Genomic DNA, 26,907 nt, shown 5'->3' with positions numbered 1-26,907 from the left:
ATGGTAGATGGCACCAAGGCCCAGTGCAAGAGCTCTGGAACACACACAGCCACACTTATTCAAGAATAAAAATGTGGCGTTGGAAATGAGCACAGTAAGTCTCCCTTAACAAAGAGCACTCTGGAAGTGTGTATAAATGGGTAAAATCTGGTTTGCAGTCTGAGACTATTAGCAGTCAAAGAACAGAAAAGCCCTGCACGTACGCTGGTCCATTTTCTGCTCCAATAACAAAAAGCAGCTGTTATGAAAGTCCTGAATAAGGGACCTTGTGAGTGTATCTCAGGGTTTCCTGGCTGACGTCTTGTTTTTGAACAGTGCAATGAGTAATCTTTGCTTCTGTTCAGGTGAGAAGGGTTTGAAAAAGCACCTTGACTTTTGTAAGAGGAAACATTGATTTTACTGCTGTGTAAGTCCAGCTCCATTCCTTCTCAGAGAAAACTCGAGCTCTATTTACAGGCGCTGCTGCTGTGTTACACTCACCCTGATGTCCTTAGGGTGCTCACCCTCGGCAATCCTCACCATCCACAGGAACTTGTTAATATCGTCGCCCGAGTAACCAATTACACCTCCGAAGATGATAAGCACATAGTCCACGTCCAGGGACCTCATGATCTGGTAGGCTGCACTCTCATTGGAAGACATGGCTTTCCCCACCTAGAAAGAAAGTGATGGCGATTGAGAAGTTATCCTTTAACTGAGCTTTACCCGTTTCACAAGAGACGACGCTTCGGCAGAGCTGCGGGACAAAAGAGCTGTTAAACGGAGATCCGTGATGCATGATACTCTGATGACGTTTCCTGTGGACAGATGCCGACGAGACAACAGGCATTGGGTAGGAAGTGAGAGTGAAGAAAGCTAGAGGGGCTTTAAAAGGCAAAAACATTTGTCTACATTTGGCAGCAGAGAGGAAAAACGAATAAATCAAACCCACAGAATCTGACAGCAATTAACTGAAATCTCCCTACAGTGTAAATTCAATAGGAAAAAGTTTAAGGAAACAAGATTATCTGGCTTGTTGGAAGCGGCCGTTTTATACAATATGGCAATTACATTTAAAAAGAAATAAATAAATAAGTGAAGAGCTTGCTAATCATCCAGCAGCTGCGAGAAGAAACCATTGATTTCTCTGCACGTGCTTTGATCCACGAGCAAAACGGGGAAGAAGACAGATGAAGACAAGAAAGACGATAACAGCCCTTACCAGCGCTATGTGACTGTTGTTCCACGTGTTATTGTCCACTAAAGTGGTCCTGTTAGCCATGCCCGCTATCTGATAACCGTAGTCCCACCAGGACATGACACGTGCGTGCTCATCAGTATTCTGTCTTAACCAGTAGTAAGCCTCCCTGAAGTCATCCAGGATGTTACGCGTCCTAACAAGGGGGAGAAAAAAAAAGAAAAAATAAGGTTGACAGGTAACCGCGTTGGTTGGCAGGCATATAGCTGAGGAAGCCATTAATATTTCATTTAGGACTTTAAATCAGAAGGGCAACAACAGCTGAAAATAGAGCATCCATATATAATGAACTGAGGGTTTAAAAAAAACAAAAAAAACAACACCTTGCACTTTAAATGTTCACGTCCTAAATTTACCTCGCGCAGAGGGAGCAGACACGAAGCCAGGGAACCAATTAGCTCCAGGTATGGTAATCATATTACGTCTGTGTCTGTGTGTGTGGGCGTATACGTGCAAGAAAAAGAGTGACAGGCACGCTGCTCCCAGCAGCATAGCTAAACCACTGTCTGAGAACTACTGTAGTACCATTAATATATGCATGAGAACTTGCATCTACCACTTAGTCTCGGTCTCCAATATTTCCTCCTCAATCCTTTAAAAGAATAATTATGCCTGTAAAGAGTCTGAGAGAATAATACATCAGCTTTTTGTAACCTAAGAGATGCTTACTGTGACCTAGAAGATTAAAAGTTAATCAGGTACGGCCTCACATATCATTATTTCTCCAATCCCCTTGTGAAATATGCTCGGCTCTCTTGCTGCACAACACACATACGTGCTAATTTGCATGCAAGGTGGAGGAGCCCATCCTTCTTCATTATGAAGCATCATGGGAGGCATTGCTCTGCTCTTTGCAGTTGCTTTACATCCATGTACGCAGCGTTCGGCACGGCGGAGCGCTCTCACCCGTCGTGGTTGTATGAGGCGAGCACCACGCTGGGGCTGGAGTAGGCGTTGCTGGTGACCCACGTGCAGTGGACGGCGAACATCATGAGCAGCATCAACATGAGCATGGTGACTATGGATTTGATATTTGGACCCAAACCCTCCTCTGCTTTCTCCTGCTCCGACACGTGTTTGCGCACCTTGCCGGCCTGCAGGGGGAGACAAAACACCATCAGGAGGGTTGGCAAACGAGTCTGAAGCTTTCCAGAAATCTGAATTATTGAGTGTGATAAATTATTGAATGAACTAATAAGCGAAGTATTTTAGAGTATCCTCAGCTTTTTTTCCTCTACTGTGTGAAGACATATCAGTGAGAAATGTGAGAAAATCCCTGTGATGAGCAGCAAGAAACCTGAAGTTAAAAAAAAAAAAAAAAAGCACCAGAGATGATTTGTACCAAATTAACACCTTCAGTTGCTTCCTCTCACACCCAAACTGCATGCTGAAACTCAATAAAGAGGGACAGCATGAATGATAGACATGAAAATTAACTTTTGAACCCATCACTGCAGGAAAAGTGGGATTTCTGTTGCTGTAAATTGCAGTGGGCCCACGGGGATCTGGAAGCGGTGCCGAAAACTTCCAGGAGATGTCAGGAATTGAAGTCCAATTTCAATTTCTGGCAGCTTACAACCCCCTTATAACTTGTAAGTAGTGAAGCTTTGGGCAAATTCTAGACACAACAACAGGGGGCCAACCACTGCACCAGAAGCCGAATCTATTTTAAGCTCTTCCCTTGTTTCCCCTGTTGGTGCCTTGTGTCAGCGAGCGGTCAAAATGCAATGTGATATGCATGTAATTTGTTCACAGGTTTGTCTTTTAAATGAGACTGTGGTCTTAATTAGACTACCTGAATAAATACATCTCAATTAAGCTGCTAACTAATCAAGTATCCACATGTAACCATGACACATTCAAAGGACAAAACTGAAACACAAAAAGGGCTTAAACCTCAAATTTCAGATCTAAACGTGTTGACGTCATTCAATGTTCCCAAACCTGTGTGCAAACTCGGCCGACGACCTTTGATATTTGCCATTTTGCCAGTATTTTTATGAAGTGTGTCGTTTCAGATAAAAAAGGCATTTTAGAAACCTCTCTAGAAGAGAGAGGTGTTTTGGAGAAAGCAAAAAAAGAAAGATGGAATTACGTGGCAGGCTGCAACTGACGCATCCTCAGCCGTGACTACAGAAAAGAGTTCAACGTTCAACAAAGGCGGCTAAAATTATAGCAACAGAATCAAACAGTTGCTGCTGAATCACAGCTGAATCACAGTTTATCCAAACTGGTGGGGAGTGAGGAGGGAAGCTGACAAATACGCAACTGATGAATCCAAACCCCAAAAGGTACCACGAAAGTGTGAAACACCCCACGGGTGTTCACTTGTTGACAGCTTTTTCACTTTGTTCATTTTATTACATTTTTCCCAGCCAAAAGTTTAGTCCCACAGCAACTTGACCTGTCACATGACATCAACAAAGTGTAGCATTATCAATACTGAAAATCAGTGAAGTGTAAATTCAGCAGTTTCTCTGCCGTGCTTTGACCTTGTCGTAGAGGTTCCCGGAGTTCCTCTTGTCATCTTCGTCGCTGCTGTCCTCAGCAGGGGGTTTCTCCCTCTTTGTGTCGTCTCCCATGTAATGCTCAAAGACGCTGGAGAAAGCCACGGCTGACAGCATGCAGACGACCGGAGTCAGAGTCAGCATCAGACGCACCATCACGCCGGCAAAATAGACTGCACTGATGGCATAGAGAGCCACTGGAAGGCAGGAGACAAAGAAGGCGGTGGTTGACAGAAAGTTAAAAAACCGAGAATAAGGAAAGCAAAGTCGACAAAGGTGAGACAAGGAGAAAGACGGCGTGAATATAAAAGAGACAAAATGAGTCGGTGTTGGAGGCAGATAAAGACACGGAAAGAGAAATTGAGTTGTTAGAGTAACACTGAATAATCAGTCTATGTTAGCACTGCAGATCTCAAACCCTGAATAGAGGAGCACTGGCTGTTCTTTGTCCTTGAAAAGCACCGACCCGGCTCAACAGGTGTGTGGCTAATCAATACCTGTAATTGGCTAATTAAGTCTGTGGGAGAAACGGGCTGCTGAAGGACTTTGTTTCCAGCACTTAAGGGTTCCTTGCCCTCCATCTTGGCTGTCTAACCCTAAGTTTTATTTAAGCTGCTGCATAAAGAAGTTCAATCTCATTATTTCAGGCTTTTTCAAAGCTGAGAGTGCTTAAAGCTACTCGAGAAAGGATGCACTGTCCACAGACCAGTCTCCTAGTCACGACATTCTACCCATTTTTATTTTTATTTTATATAAATCATGCATTTTAATCACAGATGATCAAATAAACTCCACTAAAAACAGAACCATTATTAATTCAAGAGCTAATCCCAGCTGACAATGAATCAGGTATGACAGAGGAGCTATTTCAGGAATCCCTGGCTCTGAAATACCTATTTATTTGCTCCATAGACAATATTACAGGCCTGACTGTTGGAGAATTTAAGGCTGCGATGGGCATGAAATCCTCCTGGTTGAATTATCGGTCGTTAAATTTCTCAAGACAAATTAGAAAATACCTGGTTCGTCACTGAAAAGTCAAACGTAGAAGCTCTATACATGACAGGATAAATGACTTCTTAGGTGGGTTTCAATAAGAAGCATCCAATTACCGAGCTTAAAATGCATCTATGTGCTGCTAAAAGCAGGTGGGATTTCACCATTATATCACTGACAACAATAACCATCTGTCCGTGGCATATCCAACATCAGGTTGTCGTGGCAGCAGACTAGGGGATTTTAACATCCTTCTCCCCAGCCATACTTTCCACTTCCTCCTGGGGGATCCCGAGGCATTCTCAGGGCAGATGAGAAAGATAAACTCATAAGTGGTTTCTCAGTTTACCCTGGAGTCTCCTCCCAGGTTGGAGGCATAGCCAGAACACCTCCAAAGGCAGGCGCCCAGGAATCACCCTAACCAGATGCCCAAAACATCTCAACTGGCTGCTTTCAACCACAGGAGCAGCGGATCTACTCCTTGATCCCTCTGAATGTCTGAGCTCCTTACCTTATCTCTAAGGATGAGCCCTGCTACCCTGCAGAGGAAATTAATTTCAGCTACTTGCATTAGACAACTTCCTCTTTCAGTTTCAGTCATTACTAGGAAATCATAACCACAGGTGAAGGGGTCTGGACTGCTAGTAAACCAACTAGTAAAAGAAAGCTTCGTCTTTCCGCTCAGCTCCATCTTCACGACAAAAGTCCATTGTCCATTGCACACAGGTTTGTCTGTTTTCTATAAATTTTTAACTTGAAGATGCCAATGATGGATAAGTAGGGTGAAAAAACAGCAAATAAAAGGTTCCTGAAAGGGCCCGATGAGGCTGGCTGCATAAACTGTTAAATTCTCCAACCCTAAAGCAGCCTCTTTAAAAATCAACACCCATTTGAACCATATTAGGGTTCAACATTGCCCATTTTTAGGGGTGTTGCTGCTTACTGGTAGGTGGGTCCTGACTAGCTCTCTAATAGGCTTCATCTAAGTCTCAGAACTGCACATCTTTAAATGAGTTTTGCAGCTTTTTTCACCCTTGTTAGATAAAACATACTGAAGACAAGAAAGCAAGTAAAGAGAGTAACCTCCATCTTTACACATTTCAAATTTAATGTGATGAAGACGATAAAACGATGAATGGAAATTCTTTTATAGAGACTATTCATTTAAAAATACACAAGCGAACCTCATTAAGATATAAAATAAAAAGTTAGTGGGGGCACTAAAAGTCAGGTGACTTCCAGGAGTGTCTGCATAAAATTTCAGGGCCAGTCACTAAATAGTGGTTGAGATGTTTTAGTCTGAACACGGACAGCATCACTGTGTCTAGATTAAAGAGGTTTAAACGACTTAAACAACAAAACAAAAACATTTGTGGTGGTTTATAACATACTGGATCACTCCTCATTCTCCACACCACAGAGAAAAATCCTGTTTTCATTCATTTAAGACCCCTACCAAACACGCGTTCATCGTTGATGTTCTTGATGCAGAACCAGAGGCCCGCTGGGAAGGTGCAGACCAGGATGTGGAGGTCAAAGAAGAAGGACACCCACGTCGTCGGCTGGTGCTCCGACACCGACGCTATGATGGGGATGTGGATCTTAGCGTAGCTGCATGTAGGAATAAGGGAGGAGGGGAGAAATCGGAAGGAGGGAAGAGACATGTAATTCATGTCGAGCTGAATGCTTTGGGAGTGTTGAGACAAATTATACAATAGATCCTCCTGATTAACTCAAGAATTATGAGTGTGGTCGGGGGGTAATTTTGCTCCCCCACATGCTTATGGTAAAATATGAAGAAATTTAGCACTACTGATGAGTAATGTACTTTTCTGTTAGTAGTTTCTGATCTGTGTGTTCCCTGTTTATTCCTAATGGGCTTTTACACAGCACTTTCTGTACAATCTTAAATATTTCTCTCTCAAGTGTTTTGTTATTACAGCTGGGAAAGAAACAACACACAGCACATTAAGGAATTAGTATCAGCCTCCGAAGGAAAGGAAGGGGGGAGGCATCAGTTACTGCTTTAGTCAGCAAACTGGGGTATTTGGGAGGGGGGGGGGCATTGATTCGGAAATATCAAACACACTGCGGAGCGTTTGGAAAACAGAGCACTGCCTGGTGCTTTTTGGGAGTAAGACAATACTTCAACACAGCTTGTGCTCTACAGTTTCCCCCTCTGGGATGTTGAGAGGGGAAGGGGGGGGGGTAATATCCATCTCAGGACACACACACACACACACACACACACACACACGGCTGAACAAGCGTCCCATCGACAGCGAGAGTGTGAAGGTCAGCAGAGCTTACCCGGTGTCCCAGAGAGAGTAGAAACGACCACTCCACGGAGCAATGTATCCTAGAGGCAGAAAAAAAGACGATCAATAAAGAGAGGCTCATCTTTAAATGCTTTCCATTTCAGACGTGAAATACGAGGACTGCAACTGGGGGTTCGGAGGGGTTAATATAAAGACGAGCGAGATTAAAGTTGTTTGTTACAGCACGTCATTGTGAGGAACAAAAATATAACAGAAACTTTAATTTGCCTCCCCTTTGTTGCAACAATATGTAATTATTTATAGGGCGAACTCTGCCCAAGTGTGCAGCTCTCAATAAATACAAAGAAAAAATATATATAATCCAACCTACTGGCCTGGAAATCTGTAGCACAGACTGCCCGAGGATAACAAGAATGACGAGTAGAATATACTGCTAGCATTAAAGCCGTGAAAATCTCAGTTGGGTTTTCACCGTATTTCAGAACAAATCAGACCGAACCAAGTCATAAAATCATTACATCATAAACTTCCACTGGATGTCTCTTGACAGCTAAAGATGTTCTTTTTTTTTGGTCATTATTGGTCATTTTTGCATTCATTTCTTTGTTATCACTTAGTTAAATCAACATTACAACTAAACTTTCTGCCAACTGTAGTTCAAAACCCAGAAAGCTCTCAGTGGAGAATGTGTCAGTGCTGAGAATATATTCAGCTGATGTTACTTAATTACTGGAATTGACTTGTTTATGAATGTAACTGAAACCGTTTAGGCTGCAAATTAAGCCGCACAGGGTATTTTATGTGCGCATACAAATGTCTTATTTTGGTTGAGCTTTGATCTGAAATACATTTCAGCTGAACTGTTGCTCGCGGGCTGTTGTAGGCTCTCACAGGGGGGGGAGCTAAAACTCTTACATATTTCTAGATTTTGTATCATGTTGTACCAACATACGGCTGTGACATGTCCTGTGCTGCTCTTTAAAAGATAATATGAAAAACGTGTTTAATCTATAAAACTCTGAACAAAGCTCTTAACGAATGCAGGCAAGAGAAAGATGGTGTTTTACTGAGAGCTGATTTAAAGGATGACACTGATTTAATCAATCGATGCTTGGCTCCGAGTTAAAGATACAGAGAAAACCCACACGGGTATAATGCTGCAGACTTGAGGGGAGTGGGGATGTCCTGACAGACCAGAGGAGTGAGACATGCGCAGTCTCACCTCAAAAACTGTCTTCAACTCCCACAGCTCCATTTAGATGGGAGACAGATCACAGCATTTATTAGATGAAGCAATTATCCTCAGGAGACTGGGATTCTGCATCCATATGAGAGGCCAATCAATTCTAAGGCAGGAAGGTCCTAACAGTCCAAGCATGCCAGCATTATGTCGGCTATAATGTGCCATCGTGTCTTTGCTCTTAGTACAAGCCAGAGGACAGAGGAGTCTAGATAATTTGCAGGAATATGGCAATCAAGACGAGACTCTTAGCTTTAATTTAAAGATATCTGAAATAACCGTTAAGGAAATAGTCATTTTGTATAGTCAGCTATTTCCAGGGGCTCACATCTACAGTTTCAATAACAGATGTAGACCATTTCTATGCCATTTCTTTCACAAATCAAGCAGTTAAGTTATTCATACATTTTATTATCCTCATATTATTACTTGTATATGAACATAAACTGGTGCTGGCACTGTTACCTCGCAGCAAGAGGGTGCTGAGTTCAACTCCAACATCTGGCCTGGGCCTTTCTGCATTTGTGTGAGTACTCTGGCTTCCTCCCACAGTCCAAAGACATGCAGTTAGTGGAGTTAGGTTAACTGATTATTCTAAATTGCCCTTATATGTGAATGTGAGTGTGACTGCTTGTCTGTCTCTATGTGTTAGCCCTGCAATAGACTGGTCCCCCCCTCGCTCCCTATGACAGCTGGGATACGCTTCATGGATGGACGAATGAACATAAACTAAAAAGGAAATAAAAGTGATGACAAGAAACAGTTACGGTAATTTCCAAAACAAAAAAAATCCCACAACATTGATTTCCTTTAAGATTCAGCCTCCTGCTGAGCGAGAGAGAGCACATTTCTCCATTACATAGATGTCCTTCACAAGTTTGAAAATCTTGCAGTAAAGAGATGTCTTGTTTTTTTTACTTGCAGCAAAGTTTGTTTTGGAAAAAAGTCTCACCGAGGTCACGTTTATGGGAAATCGCCTCGATAAACCACATCAAAGATGAGAAAACTCTTTCGTGCTCTCTCTATGACCTGATGCGGGTCTGCCAAAATGAATCTTCAAAGTTGGGCTCTAGAATTCGGAAAACTTATCTGTAAAGATGCAAGATGAGGTCAAAGGGGCCTTTGAAACAGGAAGGATCAAGAGGTTTGGTAAATACCCACGCATAATGGTGAACTCGGCAACATCTGGATATTTAGAGAAGACAGTGGAAGGCCTACTTAAAGATCTTAATGTGAGACTCTCTGACAGATGGACTTGATCTGTAAGCACTTTGAAGTAGACAGTCATGTAATAAATACATATTAAATTCGCTTACGAGCAACTCTGTATTTGATCAGTTAACAACATATGAGGCCAGTTTGAAGCAACACACACGATACAGGCGGAAAATCCAGTGAGATTACATCGTTTTAAAGTTTCCTCGGTGGGCTGTTGTGTACCAAATTCTCCATATCTTAATGCTTTTAAAATATGACGGTAAAAGACTTATGTGGCCTTTAAAGTCTAATCAGTCAGCCGAATTGTGCTCTTAAACCCAAACCCTTCAGCAGGAGACAAAAAGGGGGGGAAAGAAAAAAGAAAGAAAAATCAATAAATAAACAGCAAGAAGGCAACGTTTTAAACCGTCTGAAACTCGAGCCCTTTGGCCACAAACTGAAAATAATGGGCAAAACATCAACAAGGATAAAGTTTCACCAGCTGGCTGCACGCGCTGGGGTCCAACCGGCACAATCAAAAACAGCAGTTCACATGGTGGAGCACAAGCCTCCACAAATTTTCTCTAACAGCAAAGCTGCAGCAATCATAAAACATAACACAATCATTCTGCATACATCGGCACATTTGTTATTTATACACAGCCTATTTAAAGAAGTCTTTCCCTCAAGGAGTAAGCTGTAATATTTACTAGTAAAATGGATCTTCATTATGTACACATTACTGGAAGAACATAATGTAAAACTGACATTGCCTACAGGAGTATAACTGCAGGAAAGGGGGAAAAAAACCCCCCACTCCATTCAAACTTTCCTCTCTAAATAAATCTAAACAGAAAAGCATTAGGCTTTTATTGTTTTGACACAATTCACTATATTCATCCTTTACTTGTCCTCAAATACAAACCATGCCTCTATCTCACACCGGATCCTGGATTTGATGTATTTCACAGTTAAAGAGCAGGATTTAAGAGTGTAATAACGGACTGAAACAGGAGATGGCAGCACTGCATGTACAAGGATGCCAGCTGCCGTTAAACCCCGAAGAAGAAGCTGTGTCCCATAATTCATAGCGCAGCCCAGCGCACTTGTCAACAATGGCGACAGCTAGTTAGTTTTAATGTTACTCTTATTATTCTTTCTGGGTCACAAAATAAAGTTTAACATATTTTCAGGCGAGAATGTAGCTGTGTAAACCTCAAATATCTGCTCAGTTTATCAAGACACCACATATTTTCAAAAGTGCTCCGACGTTTTCGGAGACGTCTGTTACCCACCAGCTCGATAGCTCCCGTGAGAACACCGGACTCCCGGCAAATCGTTTTCAAACCCACCACTGTCTTTCACTACTCAGGTTAAACATGATATATGAGTCACTTAGATAACTTAAAATGTTATTGTTTGATTTTTTTTCTGTATTTTATTTGTTCCTGAGTAAATCGGTTTGGCTGAGATTAAAGTTTTTACACAGCTGAATAAACGTCAGGCAGGCAACTGATTATCAGAAGTGTGAGATGCTCCACCGAAACAATCTGCAAATTTCATTAAAATTTAATAAACTGTCATCTTGTCTTTATTTTTAGTTAGCACATACCTTAAACACTCCAAGCTATAAGCTAATGATAGTTATATAAGAGCAGATGCATGCTGGTGCAATAAGCTGTATGTTTTATGTCCAATGGATGCAGAATCTGATTAGTCGACTAATCGCAAAGATAATCGGTGACTAGTTGACTACCAAAATAATCGTTTGTGGCAGCCCTAGTCGTGGTTTTTTTTCACAGGATGAAAACATTATCATCCTCCACTTTGTCTTATTAGAAAGTAATCATCAGCTATGAAGTTATCTGACCGTCTCTCAACCAATCTTGCCACGTAAGTGCACCTACCATCCATCTGTGTTTGATTTGCATTTTTTTCTAAGACTCATTTCTCAACAAAGAGGATCTTTGTATTTGTTAGACTGGGTGGGAAGCACGTTTAACCAATGCTCAGCTGTGAACACTGTTTATTCTGCTGGTAAACTTGAAGCCATGCTAAAATGATTAAAATAGTTGTACCTTCTCAAACTGTTCCCAAACTAAAAGCTCATGATTGAATTTGCTAGCTCTGGCTGATTTTATAAAACTGTTAAAAGTGAAGCTGAAAGCAAAAATCTGACAAATCTGACTACTAAGAATAAGGTGCAGTCAGTACTTTGAGAGTTTATTTAAAAGGAAAAAAAAAAGAACAATGTACTTACAAACATAAATTGATGAGTGTATAATTATGTCTTCAAAAAGAGTGGGCGCTAGTTTGTGGAGGCCATCTTGAATACAGTGGCTGTGATGGACGACGCCGTTCTGCCTAACTGCATTTTATGTTTGTGGTTAGAGACCAGCCACCATGTATTACTCCTTTTAAGTTAATTTCAAGATCACAGACAACTCTTTCAAACTACATGCAACCATTCAACATTTACACCTGTATATTTTATCATCTCGTTGTCATTGCGTTTTTCCAATTGTCCACCGCTGCTCCATTTCCTTCCTCATTTCCCCTCCTCTTCCTCCTCACCTCAAACTTAATCTCCTCAACTTAAGTCAGGACTAACACATGAAAATGTGCATAAACATGCTTATTGATTACCACATTGCCACAACTACATTATGCTAGCTAATGTTAGGCTCGAGTGTCCTGGGAAAAAAGGGGGGGGAAAAAATATCACACTTTCCCTCCAATAAAACAGCGTGACTACATTCTTACAAGTGGCCGAGTCACTTCAAAGAAAGTTTCACTAACAGCAGGTAACACAACATAAACAGCTTTCCTTACCCCACTCAGCATATCCTCGACAACTAACCTCAGTATTGCTGTCAGATGGAAGTCAGCGTCACTGACTCATTGACTTGTATCAGCTTTCAACACAAAGTTTTAGAGCCTCCAAAGTAATTAGATGTGGAAACAAAGTATATTGACAGCTGAGGTAAACAGCAGACTGACAGCCTACTCTCAGTGTAGATAAACAATGATCAGGTCCTACTGCAGCCGGGATTATGCAGTTGAAATGGAAGTGGTAAGAAAACAGAATTGACTGCTCACATCTAGTAGTGGTATTTTACACACTTTACCCTTTAAGATGATTAAAAAAAAAACCCTCTGAGAACTGAAAACAAACAAATGACACTGCTTACGATGTATGGAAGCAGCATGTGCATCAGGACATACAGACCTGTGTATGTGAGATAGATCACTGTGAGGAAGACCACACCAGCAGCGAGAGAGACTCCGAGGAAAAACAGTGTCTGGAATTCCTGTCTGGTCAGCCTGTCCTTTAGGTACTGCAGGAACGCATAGGCTTGGAGGAGTGCAAACACACCTGAGAAAAAGACAGAAGAACGTGAGCCAACATACAGAGGAAACTCACACTGAATATTTGAGGAGGTTCCTACTGATGCTGCATTCTGCAGGGAGCAAAGCAAGCTTACACGGTCGAGAAGCACTGTGATTTTAAACAGTATACCCATAAAGCACTCAACAACAGCCCTGCTGGCTACTCACGTAGATGTGAAAGACGAATATTGCTGGACAGCATATTTCAAATGCATGGAACAAATGTGTGTAAATAAACCTTTCTCCTTTTATTGTCTCGTCATTCTTTTTCAGCCCCTTAGGTTATACTTGCTTTTCCCGTTTCCTTCCTCTGTCATTTTTTTGAGCTGTTTTTCCCCAGCGTGCCTGTGTTTGGCAAATTTGATATAAAAAAATTGAAAAGCGTGAAAAGATCCTGTTATCCCCCCCCGCTCCTTTTTCATCACCTACCACCTTTCAACAAACCTTCTGTGATATTTCCCTGCTTTTCTCCACCCTCAGCGATCACCTACAGCAGGTCTCACCCATTTCCAAGGTTAAGCCCCTGCCTGTCTCCTGGAGTGCCGCCATGACGCTAACACGCTTGTCACACCATGCCACTCTGCTTTCCTGCCTCAGGGGCCGACATCTCAGCGGTACCGACAGGTCCATTGCTCTGTCACTCTCTTCCTGCCTCCCACTGTGCTCCGTGAATGCTACCACCAGATGTTCTGAGCAGCTGCTACCCAGAGCGACATAAAACCACACTTGCTCTTTGAGAGCGAGCGGGGAGCCAAAAACGCAGAGAGGCAGAGATGATTTTTGATGGTGCATTCTTCAAAGCCTCTCGTAATGCTGTTTGTGTTGGAGAGATCCAGGAAAACAGGGACACTTCAGAGTACACCTACCTGCTGTGGCGTTAAGTGAATTCTCCAAAAGGCCTCCGCTCATCTTCTTAAAGCTGCCAACAACGTAAATGAATCGTGCACATATGTACGCACCCATCCATGCTGTCAGCAAGCAGATGGGGCTCACACTTGAGAGACAATACTCAACAAGCTTTAATAAGCTACCCACAAGCCAAAATGAACAGTGCTTAAAGAGCTAAGCCCATATGGGTGGCATGTAGGTGCTTACCCATATCCATTTCATAGATGTACCAATGTTCTCCTGCAGACAGAGCGTGACTATCACTGTAGGCACAAGGGGATTCAATTCCTGCAGCAGCCAACCACTCTTAGAGCATGTGCAATCACCAGAGGGTGCTTTGGACATCAACCAAGCCTGCACAGTTCCAGCTTTAATAGACAAACAACTGCAATAAGACCTAACTTTCCATTTGTGGCCAGAGTTTATAAACAAGTGTGTAAGTGAAAATGAACCTGCAATATCGTTCACTGTCAGCAGGAGGCGACACCTCTTGCTGGAGAAAGAAGATTGAAAAGAAGTTTAGTAAAAAAACAATTCTTTAGCTCACTTTATAGTTTTCCTGATGCCTTTCTCATCACACACACACAACCAACCTGAGCCTGCTTCTGTCTGAAGGAAGGACAGTTTCTTCCTGTTAACAGGGAGTTTTTCTTTCCCAGTGTCGCCAAATTCTTTCTTAAAAGGGGCCACCTGATTGTTGTTTTTTCCCCTGTATTATTGTAGGGTCTCTACATTACAATATAAAGCACCTTGAGGCAACTGCTGTTGTGATTTGGTGCTATTTAAATCCAGATGAAGTGACTTGAAGTGAAATTCCAGGCCTTAAACACTGGGTTCAAATCTTATTTAATTGGCTGTAGCTCAGGAGGCACAGCAGGTCATCTACTAATCAGAATGATTGAACTTCAGATGCATTCATCTGAGAGTGAATGTTAGATAGAAAGCAGGTAGAAAAAAGTGCTTACGTGAATGGGTGAAGTACGTTGTACAAAGTGATTTGAGTGCTCGAGCAGAAAAGCACCATTTTATACAGAATGATATTCAACTTGCAAATTATGGTCCTATTTAGGGTAAAATATGATAAAGTAGGGCATGTTTCATGCTATGGCTACTTTGTGAGTGGCAGGTCACTAACTTATGAGCGCATTTCTTCAGGTTTTGATTCAGCACTGTTGTAAAGGTTATCACATTTGGAAGTGAAAGATGGGGTAAGCCCAAGAGGGGGGAGACAAACCCAGCCTCAGGACATAGACTAGTGTATTCCTTGTGCAGGTGCCAAGCACAGATAACGGGGAGAGTTACATCAGGAAGGGCATCTGGAATAAAATCTGTGCCAAATCAGATATCGGATCCATTCCCTGTGGTGACCCCTTGGGACACAAGGGAGCAGCCGGCTTACTCACTCATCACCTCTGGTTTCATAAATCCAAGATTGCAATGGGCATAATGCTCAGTCTGAGGCGTTAAAATGGGATATCACTAACTAACAGGTGATGTCATGGTGGCTACATCCATCTCTTATTTACAGTCTATGGTTGTGGCAGAAATTCCCTGACAGTCACAGCAGACAGAGTTGAAATAACAGCTTTGAATTATAATTTCTGCAATGCGTCCATATGATGAGCAAGGTCCTGAGAGATATATTGCTCAATTATTTTATTCAACCACATTTCACACAGTGTTGGTCTCCAAACTACTCTATTGAAATTCAAGGCACATAATAACTGAAGTGTTTTATCCGAGTTAAAGGGAACAGTCTGAACATTTGTTCAGTCAATATAAACATACTGATTAGATCAGCTGTTAGCACAAATAACTGCTTGTTCCTGCTTTAGGTAGGATAAAGAGAAATATGCTTTTACATTCATGTATTTGTGACATCTGTTTATGAGTGAGTCATAAATTTGGAATAAAGAGCAGCAGTATCTTCCAAATACTGCTGACTTCATCATCAGGTGGCTTGAGCTTTGTAAAGGGGAACCTGTTGTTCCAGGCTGAATAGAGGATCATTCATACTGCAGGTACAGAGGATGAGACTTACCAGCAGCAGCCATGTGCTCACTCGTCCTGATTGGCTGGAAGCCGACGAAAGGGACCTGCATGGACAGTATGAGGCCCACAATGTAGAAAGTGCTGTAAGCTGTAGAGAGGAGAACAGCGGAGAAACAGGTAAAATCATTAAAATAAAACGACACTAAGAGAAAAAAAAAAAAAAGCACAATTTGGGTTCGACTGAGGGAAATCAACTTCGGTAGGGGTATTTAAAGTCTATTGATTTTCACTGTTGTACCTCAGAGGGAGCAAATACAAAATACCTAAACCAATGTCATTTACTGAGAAAATGGGAGTTGGCCCGGCGCGGTGTGGTCGGGAGGCCCGAAGTGAGATGACAGTGCTGAGAACAGTGCAACTCCCACCATTGTAGCTTCAGGAAACCAATTCGCAGATGCACCACTTTAATTAAGATTTCATACTCTTCCTGAAGAGTGTGCCTCGTTTTTGAAGTAGCTCTGACCGCCCTCAGCGATCTTTTTTTCTCTCCACACATCTGCTATTGACTCATGACAGACAGAGACGAATTGCGAGGGAACAGGCTACGAGGCATTTTATTAAACTAGGATTTTCTTTCTTTTTTTTAAACCTCCCTGCTTTTTTTATGTGTTCCTTCATTGCAGTTGAACAACACCTGACTCTGAAAAGAGGCGGTAAGGAATAGAGCAGGTGTCTTTTTCTGTCATCGGAATAAGTCTACAAATATATTTCCCCATCTTTCATTTACTACGAAAAGCGGCATGATGAATGAGGCAGCTATTCTTGAGGAACAGGGAAGACTGTAGAAATTTTTCCAGCTCCTCTAACAGCCCTGCTTCACCAAGCAGAGTTTAATTGTTGTAGGAGCAAAGGTAGGTCAAAGCCCTCTTACGGTGAAGAGGCGATAATTTATTTTCAGTGCTCTCAAAGACTGTGCTTACCAGTTACAGTGAGTACAACATATAATCATGCAGAGATGATACTTGACATGGTATCATTTATCTTGACCACAATAGTGGCGTCTGCTGTGAATTCATCCCGAGCTGAGGACGGTGGAGGGTTCTCCGAGGCAACGGATAACGTGCTGGAGCCACCACATGCATTCGTGAAACTCGGATGTTATCTGTGGGATAACAAGCCTACCCACTTCACCGGTTCTCTACCTCTGGTATATGCAAAGAATAGAAAAATAAATAAAGAATAAAGAGGATCAGGTAGCAGGTGGATAGATTTACTGCTAAGTGGTGCGTGGGTGTATAGATGTCTGCTGATGATGCTTGCTGTTGTGAGAGACGGGCACAGGCGTGACTGGGCATTTGAGCTTGTTTCAGGGTCAAATGCTCGGGCAGCCATGTTGTGAGATGCATGTGTGCATGAGCAGTCGTTTTCCTGTATAGTTCCCACATTCATATTCTAATGAGAGAAGATCTAAAAACACGAGCGAGTCTCCAATACAGAGTCGGGTATGTGGGCGAGTTTTAAATATCAAGCCGCACGGTGAAAGTTGTCGTCTCGCGCGAGTGCTCGCACGCTCTGTGCTCATGTTTGGCGTGTGTGACCATCTTACCGATATAGACTCTCCTACTGTAGCGTTGCATCAGGAGCAGCACAAACACATGCAGCGGGATCAGGTTGATAATAAACACGTAACCTCCCCACGCCGACACCTAGAACACAAATACACAGACATGTCAGTAAACGGACATTCATCATTACTCAGTTTTTTGTGAGTGGGTGGTGCCCGGGTGGTGCCCATGTAAAACACGGAGGTACCAATGATTTTGTCATGTATTGCTTTGTGGTCTCATGTTTGGCATTTTCATTGTCACTGTTTGGCGCTTAAAGCTGATCGTCAGCGAGCGGGTGTGTTTAACTTTGAAAGCAAGGACACTATTCTCATAACATGCCAATCAAAAGGTAACCACGCTCTAAATTATCTCTTTTTTCCCTTTAACTGGACCGAAAAGTCTGTCTTTGCATAAAGTAACTGAATATAGGAAACTGTAATATAGGTATGTTTAAGACTTCAATGGTCATTAAGTCATTAAAAAATTGAAGGAAAGAAAAAGAAAGAAAAACACATTTTTACGAGTGCTTGGATTTCATATGACATGACATATGACACTGGCACCAGAAGGTGACAGTCATGTGTCTACAAGCTGCTTGGCAACCATCACTAAACAGCAAAATCTGAAGAATACTAACAACTGCCGGGTGTCACACCAATACAGCCTGTGTGTTGCTGTGAGAGTCGGTGCTTGTGTAGAAACAGGAAAAACAAAGAACAATGCAACCAGCTGTCTAGTGTAAAATCCTATCTCTAATAGAAAGGCAAAACTGTGCAGTCATAGAACTAGAAGCATTAAAATGGCTCATGTAGGCTACGTTTTCCTCTGCAACAGTGTTGGAACCCCCAAATGAATGTTAAACATCTGGCAACATTCAATCTGTTGTGTTAATTCAAACTGTTCAAACCACTTAACCTCACGTTTCCTCACTAGCTTCAAACAGAAGTAGTCATAATCAACTGTTGCAAAAAGCATTTACTTTTGTCATCAATTACAATCAGCTAATGGCTCACTCTATATAATGTCAACCAAAACCGTAAAAAATGCCATTGCAGCGTCTCTGAGCTCGAGGCAATGACTATTACTGCCTTGGATCCTCTGACCAACCAAAACCTGAACAGACTAATTCAACAGATGTAAAATAGTCTTTACTGCTGCTTCACTATTAAATGCAGGCACACTGCTGTAAAAAGAAAAACAGACATATACAGATTCAATAAAAGGCTGGCAGTAATACTTTACATGTTAGATGCACCAATAACTTTAAAAGCGCTACTAAAATTATACAGTTTCTGAGGTCTGCTGGGTTTCACAACTGTGGATGTGGGGGCCATAAAACTATGGCCCCAAAAGTGGGGAAGAGAAGAAAAGAAAAAGAAAAAACCCATCACTGACAAGTTTTCAGTTGCCTGTACTTGCAAAGGGCAAATGGAAATGTGAGAGCATTAGACAGAACAGGATGGAGAAAAAGTGAAAGTACACAGTGAAAGCAGAGCAGAGCGAGCGGCGGAGGAAAAGTGAAAGCATGTTCGTGCCAGAATGTGAAACCTCGAAAGAGGCCAAGAGAGCAGAGAGGGAGGAATCAGAATAACATATGCAAACTGTTTCACAACAGCTTTTGAGAGAGAGAGATCCCCCATTGTACCTGTTAAATGTGCTGAAAAGATCATTCATTACACTTTCACAATCACAGGAAAAATAAGCATGCGTCATGTCTAATTGATAAACAATAATATCCCGCAATGAATAAACAGAGCCAAAGGAAAATTTCTAAATAAGTTCCTCGCAAGTGTAATTATCTTTTGGCAGTCATTCGCATCTGTTCACTCAGATGTTGACAGTCAATTAGTAACAGGCGGACCGTGACTTATGTGGATGCAAGAGATGACTTCAATTTAAGTATCGTTTTCACTGTTGACACAAGGATGGCTAATCGAGTCCCTGCTGCTGACTGGCTGGGAACTAATTGTAAACATCACAGTAGGAGCACAGTGACAGAGGCTAGCTGCTGCACTCGACCAAATGCAACATGTCTGCTGTGTTTGCCAAACACAACATTATGTACGTGTGTGTCAGTTATGTCCGGCACTCCATTTTGTCACGATGATGCTACAAAGTCTATTTTGAGCAGCTGAGCAGATGTTTACATCCCTGCCCGTCAAGCCAATGACATTACCATCCAGGAAGCACTAGCAGCTAGCTCGAACCAATCGCAACATCGTCTCCAGCAAATTGTATAAGCATGACAGAGTCAGGAAAACAGATAATGCAGAGTGGGAGTTTGAATAATGTGGAAGAGTGTTTAATAATCAATATTCCCACACAATATAGAACCAAGACTAACCGATCTCCCTGAAGTATTAAGCAGCTACGGCTATAATAAAATGTAGCTCTAAACAGCTCATTAGGACTGCTGCTCTCTCCTGAATGTGCCCCTTTTTAAAGAAAAGGGTAATAAAATAAGTCCATATGTTGCTCGTGTTAATTTAAAAAAATAAAATAAATCAAGTATACCACCTCCTTCCATCAGGTTAAACTTAATGAAAACAGGCTGTTTAAAATATTGATCGCTCTGAATAGAACATTATTTAAATGCATTAACGACTCAAAGTTACAACAACACTTTTTTAAAAACTTGCTTTTCCGCTTTGGGTATAAGAGAATCAGGCCACAAGCGTGGAAGCGGAAGTCTGGAGAAATTCCAATGGCCTAATTGTTATTAACACAAAAAAGTGAGGTCACTATCATTTGTACTGATACTTTCAGCTGCTTCCCACGTTTCCCTCGGGGTTGCCACAGTGGATGGATCCACATGCTTCATTTGTCAAAGATTTTACGCTGGATACCCTTCCTGATACATTTTTCCAGACTGGGAGTACACCAGCTTGTCAGGCCCCCTGAGGGTGGGGGTCTCCCGTCCCAGAATCGATCTATGGACGAAATGAGCACATTTTTGTCTTACAGCTGTAGAAAATGAAAGGTTTAAGAGTTTCTGTACCAAATGAGCTGTAACGCAGGGCATACTGCAACATGGAGCCAGAAATAGATTTCCATGCTTGATATCCTGAGAAATTAGCACCAAGCCCAATATATTTTTAATCAAGACTTCTCTCTGAGACTACACTTGAGGATAATGATGCTTTGAGCTAAATGGTACAATAAGCACAATAACAGTGACTATGCTTCCATGTTTAAAGGTAAAATTCACTAAATAGTTTTAAATACATCACAAAACAGCAGAAAAAATATTTTTCTTTTAAACTGATAATGGCAGGTGACGAATTGCAATTAAGTCCACGGATTTGCACCATGGATTTGTCTAATGTTCATGATAAAAGACAATCCTGTGTGAAAGAGCAGGAACAAGCTCCATTTGAAATTATAGCTCTAAACGACAGGCTAGCCCGAGCCACAGGGTAACAGCAGAGGGCAGGAATCAGAAAATGTTTGGAGCCAAGTCTTTTAGCCGTTATCGCTCTCTGCATTTCATAGCTGGCTTATCTGATGACCACAGGGCCACTCTGAAGAGGCTATAGAGAACACAGCACGCAACACAGAGAAGGGCTTTACTCTGAATGGGTGTGTGCACGATGTGTGGACATCCATCTGTACACAAGTGTTTGCAGGCTACGTGCCCTCACTAGGAACCACTGATTATTTACAAAAAAAAAAAAAAAGGAAATAAATTGTATTGTTCTCCCTCCATAATGCATACTGTGGGGCCCACACACACACACACACACACACACACACACACACACACACACAAGACATGCTAGCATACTCACTCCACAGCGCTCCAAGTTCGTACTGGTGAACGACAGAGAGAAACACACCAGGGAGTTCAGTTCTCACTTCCCGCATGAAGGGAAAGAACGTATGCAATGCCAGTGGGAGAGACTGATTCACATATGATGAGTCAACCTACTGTAATTCATGTCTACAAGATATCTAATCTAATTATATTGATAATTTGGTATACATCAGCTTTTTCTCCCAGTTTTCCTTCGTTGAGAATGGCTTCTTGTGTTTTTGATGCTTGAATGATTTTAGTCAGTGTTTTGGCTTAAACACAAACCAAAGAAATACACATGTGCTCATCTGAAAACGATCAGGTATGAATGAAAAAGCAGCTAATGTCCAAAGGAAAACGTCAAAACCTTCAGAAAACCTAGAGAACTTTCACTCAAGACTAACCTCAAAATGCCAAGCAAGTCTGGCTGACTGGAAGCAAAATATTAAGAGGGACAGCTATACACCTTTGCACAGTAATGTAATCTTTCAATTTTCTGTCATTTGGAGATGATGGATCAGTGTAACAGCTCATCACTTTCAAATAGAAGAATAAAATAATGCAAGAGGACTATAAAGTCGCTAAATGTACTGACAATGCAGTGAACTGACATAATCCAAAACTCAGGTACAGCCCTAGCATTCAGGACAAGAAATAAATACCTGATTAAGTGAAGGAGCTGCAGACATGCCCTGAAATTACAGGCTTCTTTACTATAGGAGGGTTTAAAAGTAAGAATAAGCCAGTGCTTCTGGATTTAACAAGCAGACAGCGCAGCTGATGCATGCATCTGTTTTTGCTCTCTACAGCTTTTCCCTCCTTTACTCCAGCCTCACCGCTGGAGGGTTGAAAGGAGGACTTTGCACAGCTGCCAGAAAGGTTCCTGTGGCTCCCGTCCATCAGTCTTTCCAACTGCTCAGATCCTCTTCTTAATCTCATCCTTCTCTGCCCCCTCTCTTCTGATTATACCAACATTTAGGCAGGGGATTTCACCCTCTGTCTCCATATATGCCTTGAAAATGACACATTCAATTAAGCCCCAGGGGAAAACATAGTTTTGGCTATTTCCTGATTAAACTGACAGCATCACATGATATAGTGGGTTAAAGATAAATAAATAAAGGCAGGTTAGCCAGTGTTTGCAGTTCTTTGTGTGCAATATGAGAAAGCGGGTGCTGTTAGGACCTTGGTGTTGTTGGAGATGTACAAACCTAGTGTCATCTGCAGAGGGAGGTTAGCTGCAGACAGTACAGAGAAACATTGGGGGAGAGAGAGAGAGAGCAGGTGTGAAGGAGAGGAAGTAGTAATAAGGAGAAAGAAGCATGGAGACACAGTGTTCCCTTCCATCTAGAACATCGCAATGTTTTCTCCTTGTGGTGTCTTATCATTCTGTATTTGTCACCATCTTTTTGCCCCCTGCTTATCTCTCCATCCCTTTGTCTCCATTCTCTCGTCTATTCACCCTTCCACTACTCTTCTCTGTAGTCCTATCTGTCCACACACCCACTGGACAGAGTCTGATCGATGAAGCTGGATTTTGGTAATCTGTTTCATTTGATATCTCTCCCACTGATGGCCACAGAGATTTAGTCTGGAATGAGCCAGAAGCCCGAGATTTCACAGGCACTCGTGACCGTGACACACACACCAAGAAAAACAATGCAAACAATCTGTCCCTGACGCACTGTGCTTGGACCGTCTTTTTATCTAATCCCTGTCATCAACTCCCTGGATGAGCTTGTGCCCGGATTCATAAATAAGGCAGGAAACACCGGATAAACCGTCCCTCCAAGTTTCCATGCAACACCATGTGACTGCTAGATTGAGTGGACAGCCACTCCAATGCTACCATCTCTGCTCCTCTCTTTCTTTCTTTTTTTTTTTTTTAAATTATGGCCCAGTTCTGAATTAGAACGAACACGAACACGAACACGAACACACACACACACACACACACACACACACACACACAGGAGCATGCCAAGAAAGACAGGCTAGTTCTATGAACCAAAGGCAAAGGACCTTCTGTGTTTTGAACATTTCAATCAGCACGTATTTAAATATAGTATTCAAGGATCTTAGAAATCGCAGACAAGAGCCGCAGGTAGCACTTTACAGACGTCAGCTGCAGTGTAAGAAAATTATTCCACAGCAGGGAGAAAGTCTGGCCGCCAGGATGAAGCACATCCTACAGCATGAGAACATAATGTCTCCTCAGAATCCACCGGTACCAGCGCATTCTAGCGCAACTATTGTGAAATGTTCTATTAGGAAGTTGCTTCATATATAATATAGACTCATGAAATACTAGGTATACCTTTCAGGTACGCAGTTGGACTCCCTTTTGCCTTCACCGCTGCCTTAATTCTTTGTAGCACAGGTTCAACCAGTTGCTGGAAACATTCCTCAGCCTCTGGTCTCCATTGACATGAAAGCATTACACAGTTTCTGCAGATTTGTCTGCAAATCACATCAGTGATGCAAATCTACAATTGCACCACATCATTCCAAAGGTCTTCTACTGGATAGAGATCTAGTGACTGTGGAGGCAATTTGAGCATGTTCAAGAAACCTGTTGGAGACGATTCAAGCTTTGTGATGTTATCCTGTTGAAAGCAGCTATCAGATGATGTACACTGTGGTCATGAACGAATGAACGTGGCCAGCAATATTCAGGTATTTAAACAATTGTACACTTTGGTTGTAACGAATGGCTATGTGAGTTACTGTTGCTATCCTATCAGCTTGAAGCAGTCAGGTCATTCCCCTCTGACCTCTGGCATCAACAAGGCATTTTCGCCCAGAGTAAATGTCTTGCCGCTCACTGGATATTTTCTCTTTTTCAGGCCATTCTCTGTAAACCCTACAAATGGTTGTGTGGGGGAGAATCCCAGCAGATCAGCAGTTTCTTAAATACTCAGACTACTTGTTTCAAAGTCACTTAAATTTTCAACTCCAAGTTCAAACTGCATCAGTTTGAACTTCAGCAGGTATCCTGCCCATGTCTACATGCCTAAATATACAGAGTTGCCACCATGTGATTGAGTAATTAGATATTTAACAGGCAGTGGAACACGCGTACCTAACAAATTTGCTGCTGCATACATGTTAGTTTACATTTTTGAAGGACTGAAGCACAGAAATTGGAATGATAGGTGATTTTATGATCGTGATGTTATGGCAGTCATGCAAAAAAAAAAATCCAATAGTAATAAATAGCAAGATAAGAAATAGAAAGAAATTGTTTGTCAAGAGTCGCTATTAAGAAGCCTGGAACCAGAACTGATAATCTTAATTACACTAGGCTCCAATTACTTTTATTATCGACTACACTGTATGGTCGTTAGAAGACAGGAAGTACGCCTGTTACAATGACTTTGAGACAATGCATTATGCATTTTATTCACTATAAAATGAAAAAAAAAAAACATACTAAAGAGGGTTAGCATCAATCAGTTTTGCAGGTTTAAATTAGTCAGAACCCTACTAAGTTACCCATTGTGTTTGAATTTGTATGCAAAATATTCTTACCATGTAGAAATAGGACAGACAACAGCCAATGGTCCAGAATACGGAGCCCGTCTTCACCGATTTGACCTAAGAGGACAAACAGAGAGCAGAAAACAATTCAAGCCTCAAAGCAGTTTTTTGACCATGTATAATTCAACATAAAAAAGGATATGTATACCTTCTGTTATAATGACATTCGGCACTATTCAGAATACACCAGAAAAATATGATATGTGGGCATGGAGTGCAGACAGCCCTATGCCCTGCTGGTTTACTTTATTTGCTTTATTCACTGCTGAAACACCATCAAATCAGAACCTTGTGTTAAAAAAAAAAAAAAAAAGAGAGAGCTTAGTACACTTAGTATGGCTGAAAGTGCTAAAAATACATAACTTTTAATCCTTGAAAGAAGTTTAATAATCACAGCGCAATGATCATAGCCGATATGGAACAGCCAGCTGCCGTCAGAGAGATAAGGCTGGTTCAGAGTAGACCAGAGGCAACATCTTGTAAACAAGCTCTTCTTCCGAGCCACGGGGTGACACAGAAAGTAAGAGTACACATTTACATTAAAAAAAAAGAAAAAGTACACACACACACACACACACACACACTCTTCACAACAGAAACGCATTCAACAGTGACCTTTAAAATGATCAATCTCAGAGAGACTACCAGGGAGAACGGCAGTGTGCGATGTTGTCAAGAAGCTTTATGGTAGCCAGCAACGCGTAAGATAAGCTGAAAATGGGGGAAATCGATAACTGCCAGACCAAGGTGGTCTCACCTCCTCAAGCTAGCCAGCCCATTGGTCAGCCAATCAACCCAAATGCAAAAAATTAACAGTCCTCGAGCAGTTCTTTACTTGGCAGATGGGGCAGGCTGCTCTATCTGATTATAAATCTCATCCATTAGAAGATAGATCTTAGCTTTGTTTGTGGGAAAAGTGACAATATTTTAAAGCCTCGTGGTGCAGTTTGGCTTGGCATGACAGAACAAATTAAGATGAGATCTTCTGCACTATGAGAGATGAGACAGATTTAATATTACATGCCCTGATCATTGATTTAATCCCACCACAAGCCCATTTATCTTCCTTTTTTTTTTTTCTTTTAAACCCACAATCCAGTAATAACCACGGCCCAATTACACTGTTTTTTGGCAAGCTCATTGGGTCTTATAATTTAAGTCAAGTCAAGAGAGAGACTTTGTATAAAAAGCACTTTAAGCAGCAAAGAGCGACGCTTTTTTTTTTTTTTTTAAATCAGTGTGACACACAAGCCAGTTTAAAAAAAAAGAAAAAAAAAGTACAGGATTAAAATGATCACTTGTTTTTATACTCATACTCCACTTCAAAGATTAATCATCTATCAAAACAATTCTGGAAGAACTAAAGATGAACTTTATGGAAGTAAGTGGGTTGTTGTGTTGTCACAGTAAAGCTGCTCTTTTCTTTGTGTAGTGAGCTAGCATAAGCATTTAACAGTGTCACAGATGTGTAGTTATTCGAGTCCTTTCTAAGATAACATGACAAAGTATGCTCAAATCATCCAGGTAAAGAAATCCCCAAAACTGGATTCTGTTCATCTGGAGTTATTTTCAAAGTTCAGTTAGCTCCGGTCCTTTCATCTTCTCCCTTCTCTAGCATCTTGGACTCCAGTTGGCATTGATACCCTTTCTTCTGCCCTGGAGCTCCACAAAGAGCTGGAGGGCAGCTCCAACCAGAACCTGCAGCATATGCTAACATGCCAGACTTGCTGAGGCTGCAGAGCACAAGAAGGATACTGCCACACAGCTGCAGGTTGATTTCTTTTGCCATAATGAAGCAGCCGTTCCTGATAATTCTCAATATTTTACATATCAAAGTATTTTGCAAATCAAATATTTGCTGATAAGGGACTTTTAAATACAGCTGTTGAACTGTATTCTGTTATATTAGGCTTTTAGTTACTAATTTATGCAAATGTTTAAAAAAAAAAAAAAACTAGCACACACTGCCAAAGGCAGAACCACCACAACACAACACTAATCTTGTAAATGGCTCCACGCTGAGTCTACGTTTCTTTGTTTCTGAATGAAAACAAGCATTGTAGCAGAAAAGAATGGCAGTAGTTACTGTACAAGCTGCTGTACTCTCCTCAGAAAACATTCTCCTTCGGGTCAGGGCCAAGGCTAGCATGTAGCCTTTTGCTGTAAATGTATGTATAAAATTGTGTTCAACTGGTGCCTCTCCCCCTGCCCCTATTGCACTCCCTTTGTGAAGACAAACAT

The 26,907-nt window shown here is 41.7% G+C and overlaps 1 protein-coding gene across 1 annotated transcript in view; it reads right to left on the bottom strand.

Annotated features, from left to right (window-relative positions):
• LOC309698503 (dolichyl-diphosphooligosaccharide--protein glycosyltransferase subunit STT3B) overlaps positions 1-26,907 on the bottom strand; it is a 102,578-nt gene that overhangs the window by 9,610 nt on the left and 66,061 nt on the right. Inside the window, exons 4-13 of the mRNA XM_082520994.1 lie at positions 24,658-24,723; positions 17,333-17,432; positions 15,776-15,874; positions 12,686-12,832; positions 7,051-7,099; positions 6,197-6,351; positions 3,730-3,941; positions 2,144-2,331; positions 1,202-1,373; positions 481-654 (exon numbers count right to left, since the gene is read on the bottom strand). Coding sequence (XP_082377120.1) covers positions 481-654; positions 1,202-1,373; positions 2,144-2,331; positions 3,730-3,941; positions 6,197-6,351; positions 7,051-7,099; positions 12,686-12,832; positions 15,776-15,874; positions 17,333-17,432; positions 24,658-24,723 — 1,362 coding nt within the window. The remainder of the gene's footprint in view (positions 1-480; positions 655-1,201; positions 1,374-2,143; positions 2,332-3,729; positions 3,942-6,196; positions 6,352-7,050; positions 7,100-12,685; positions 12,833-15,775; positions 15,875-17,332; positions 17,433-24,657; positions 24,724-26,907) is intronic.

The sequence above is a fragment of the Aulonocara stuartgranti genome (assembly GCF_965226115.1).
Source record: "Aulonocara stuartgranti genome assembly, chromosome: 22".
Taxonomy (NCBI): domain Eukaryota; kingdom Metazoa; phylum Chordata; class Actinopteri; order Cichliformes; family Cichlidae; genus Aulonocara; species Aulonocara stuartgranti.
Note: the sequence above shows the minus strand (reverse complement) of the source record. Positions and strands in the feature narration are given on the sequence as shown.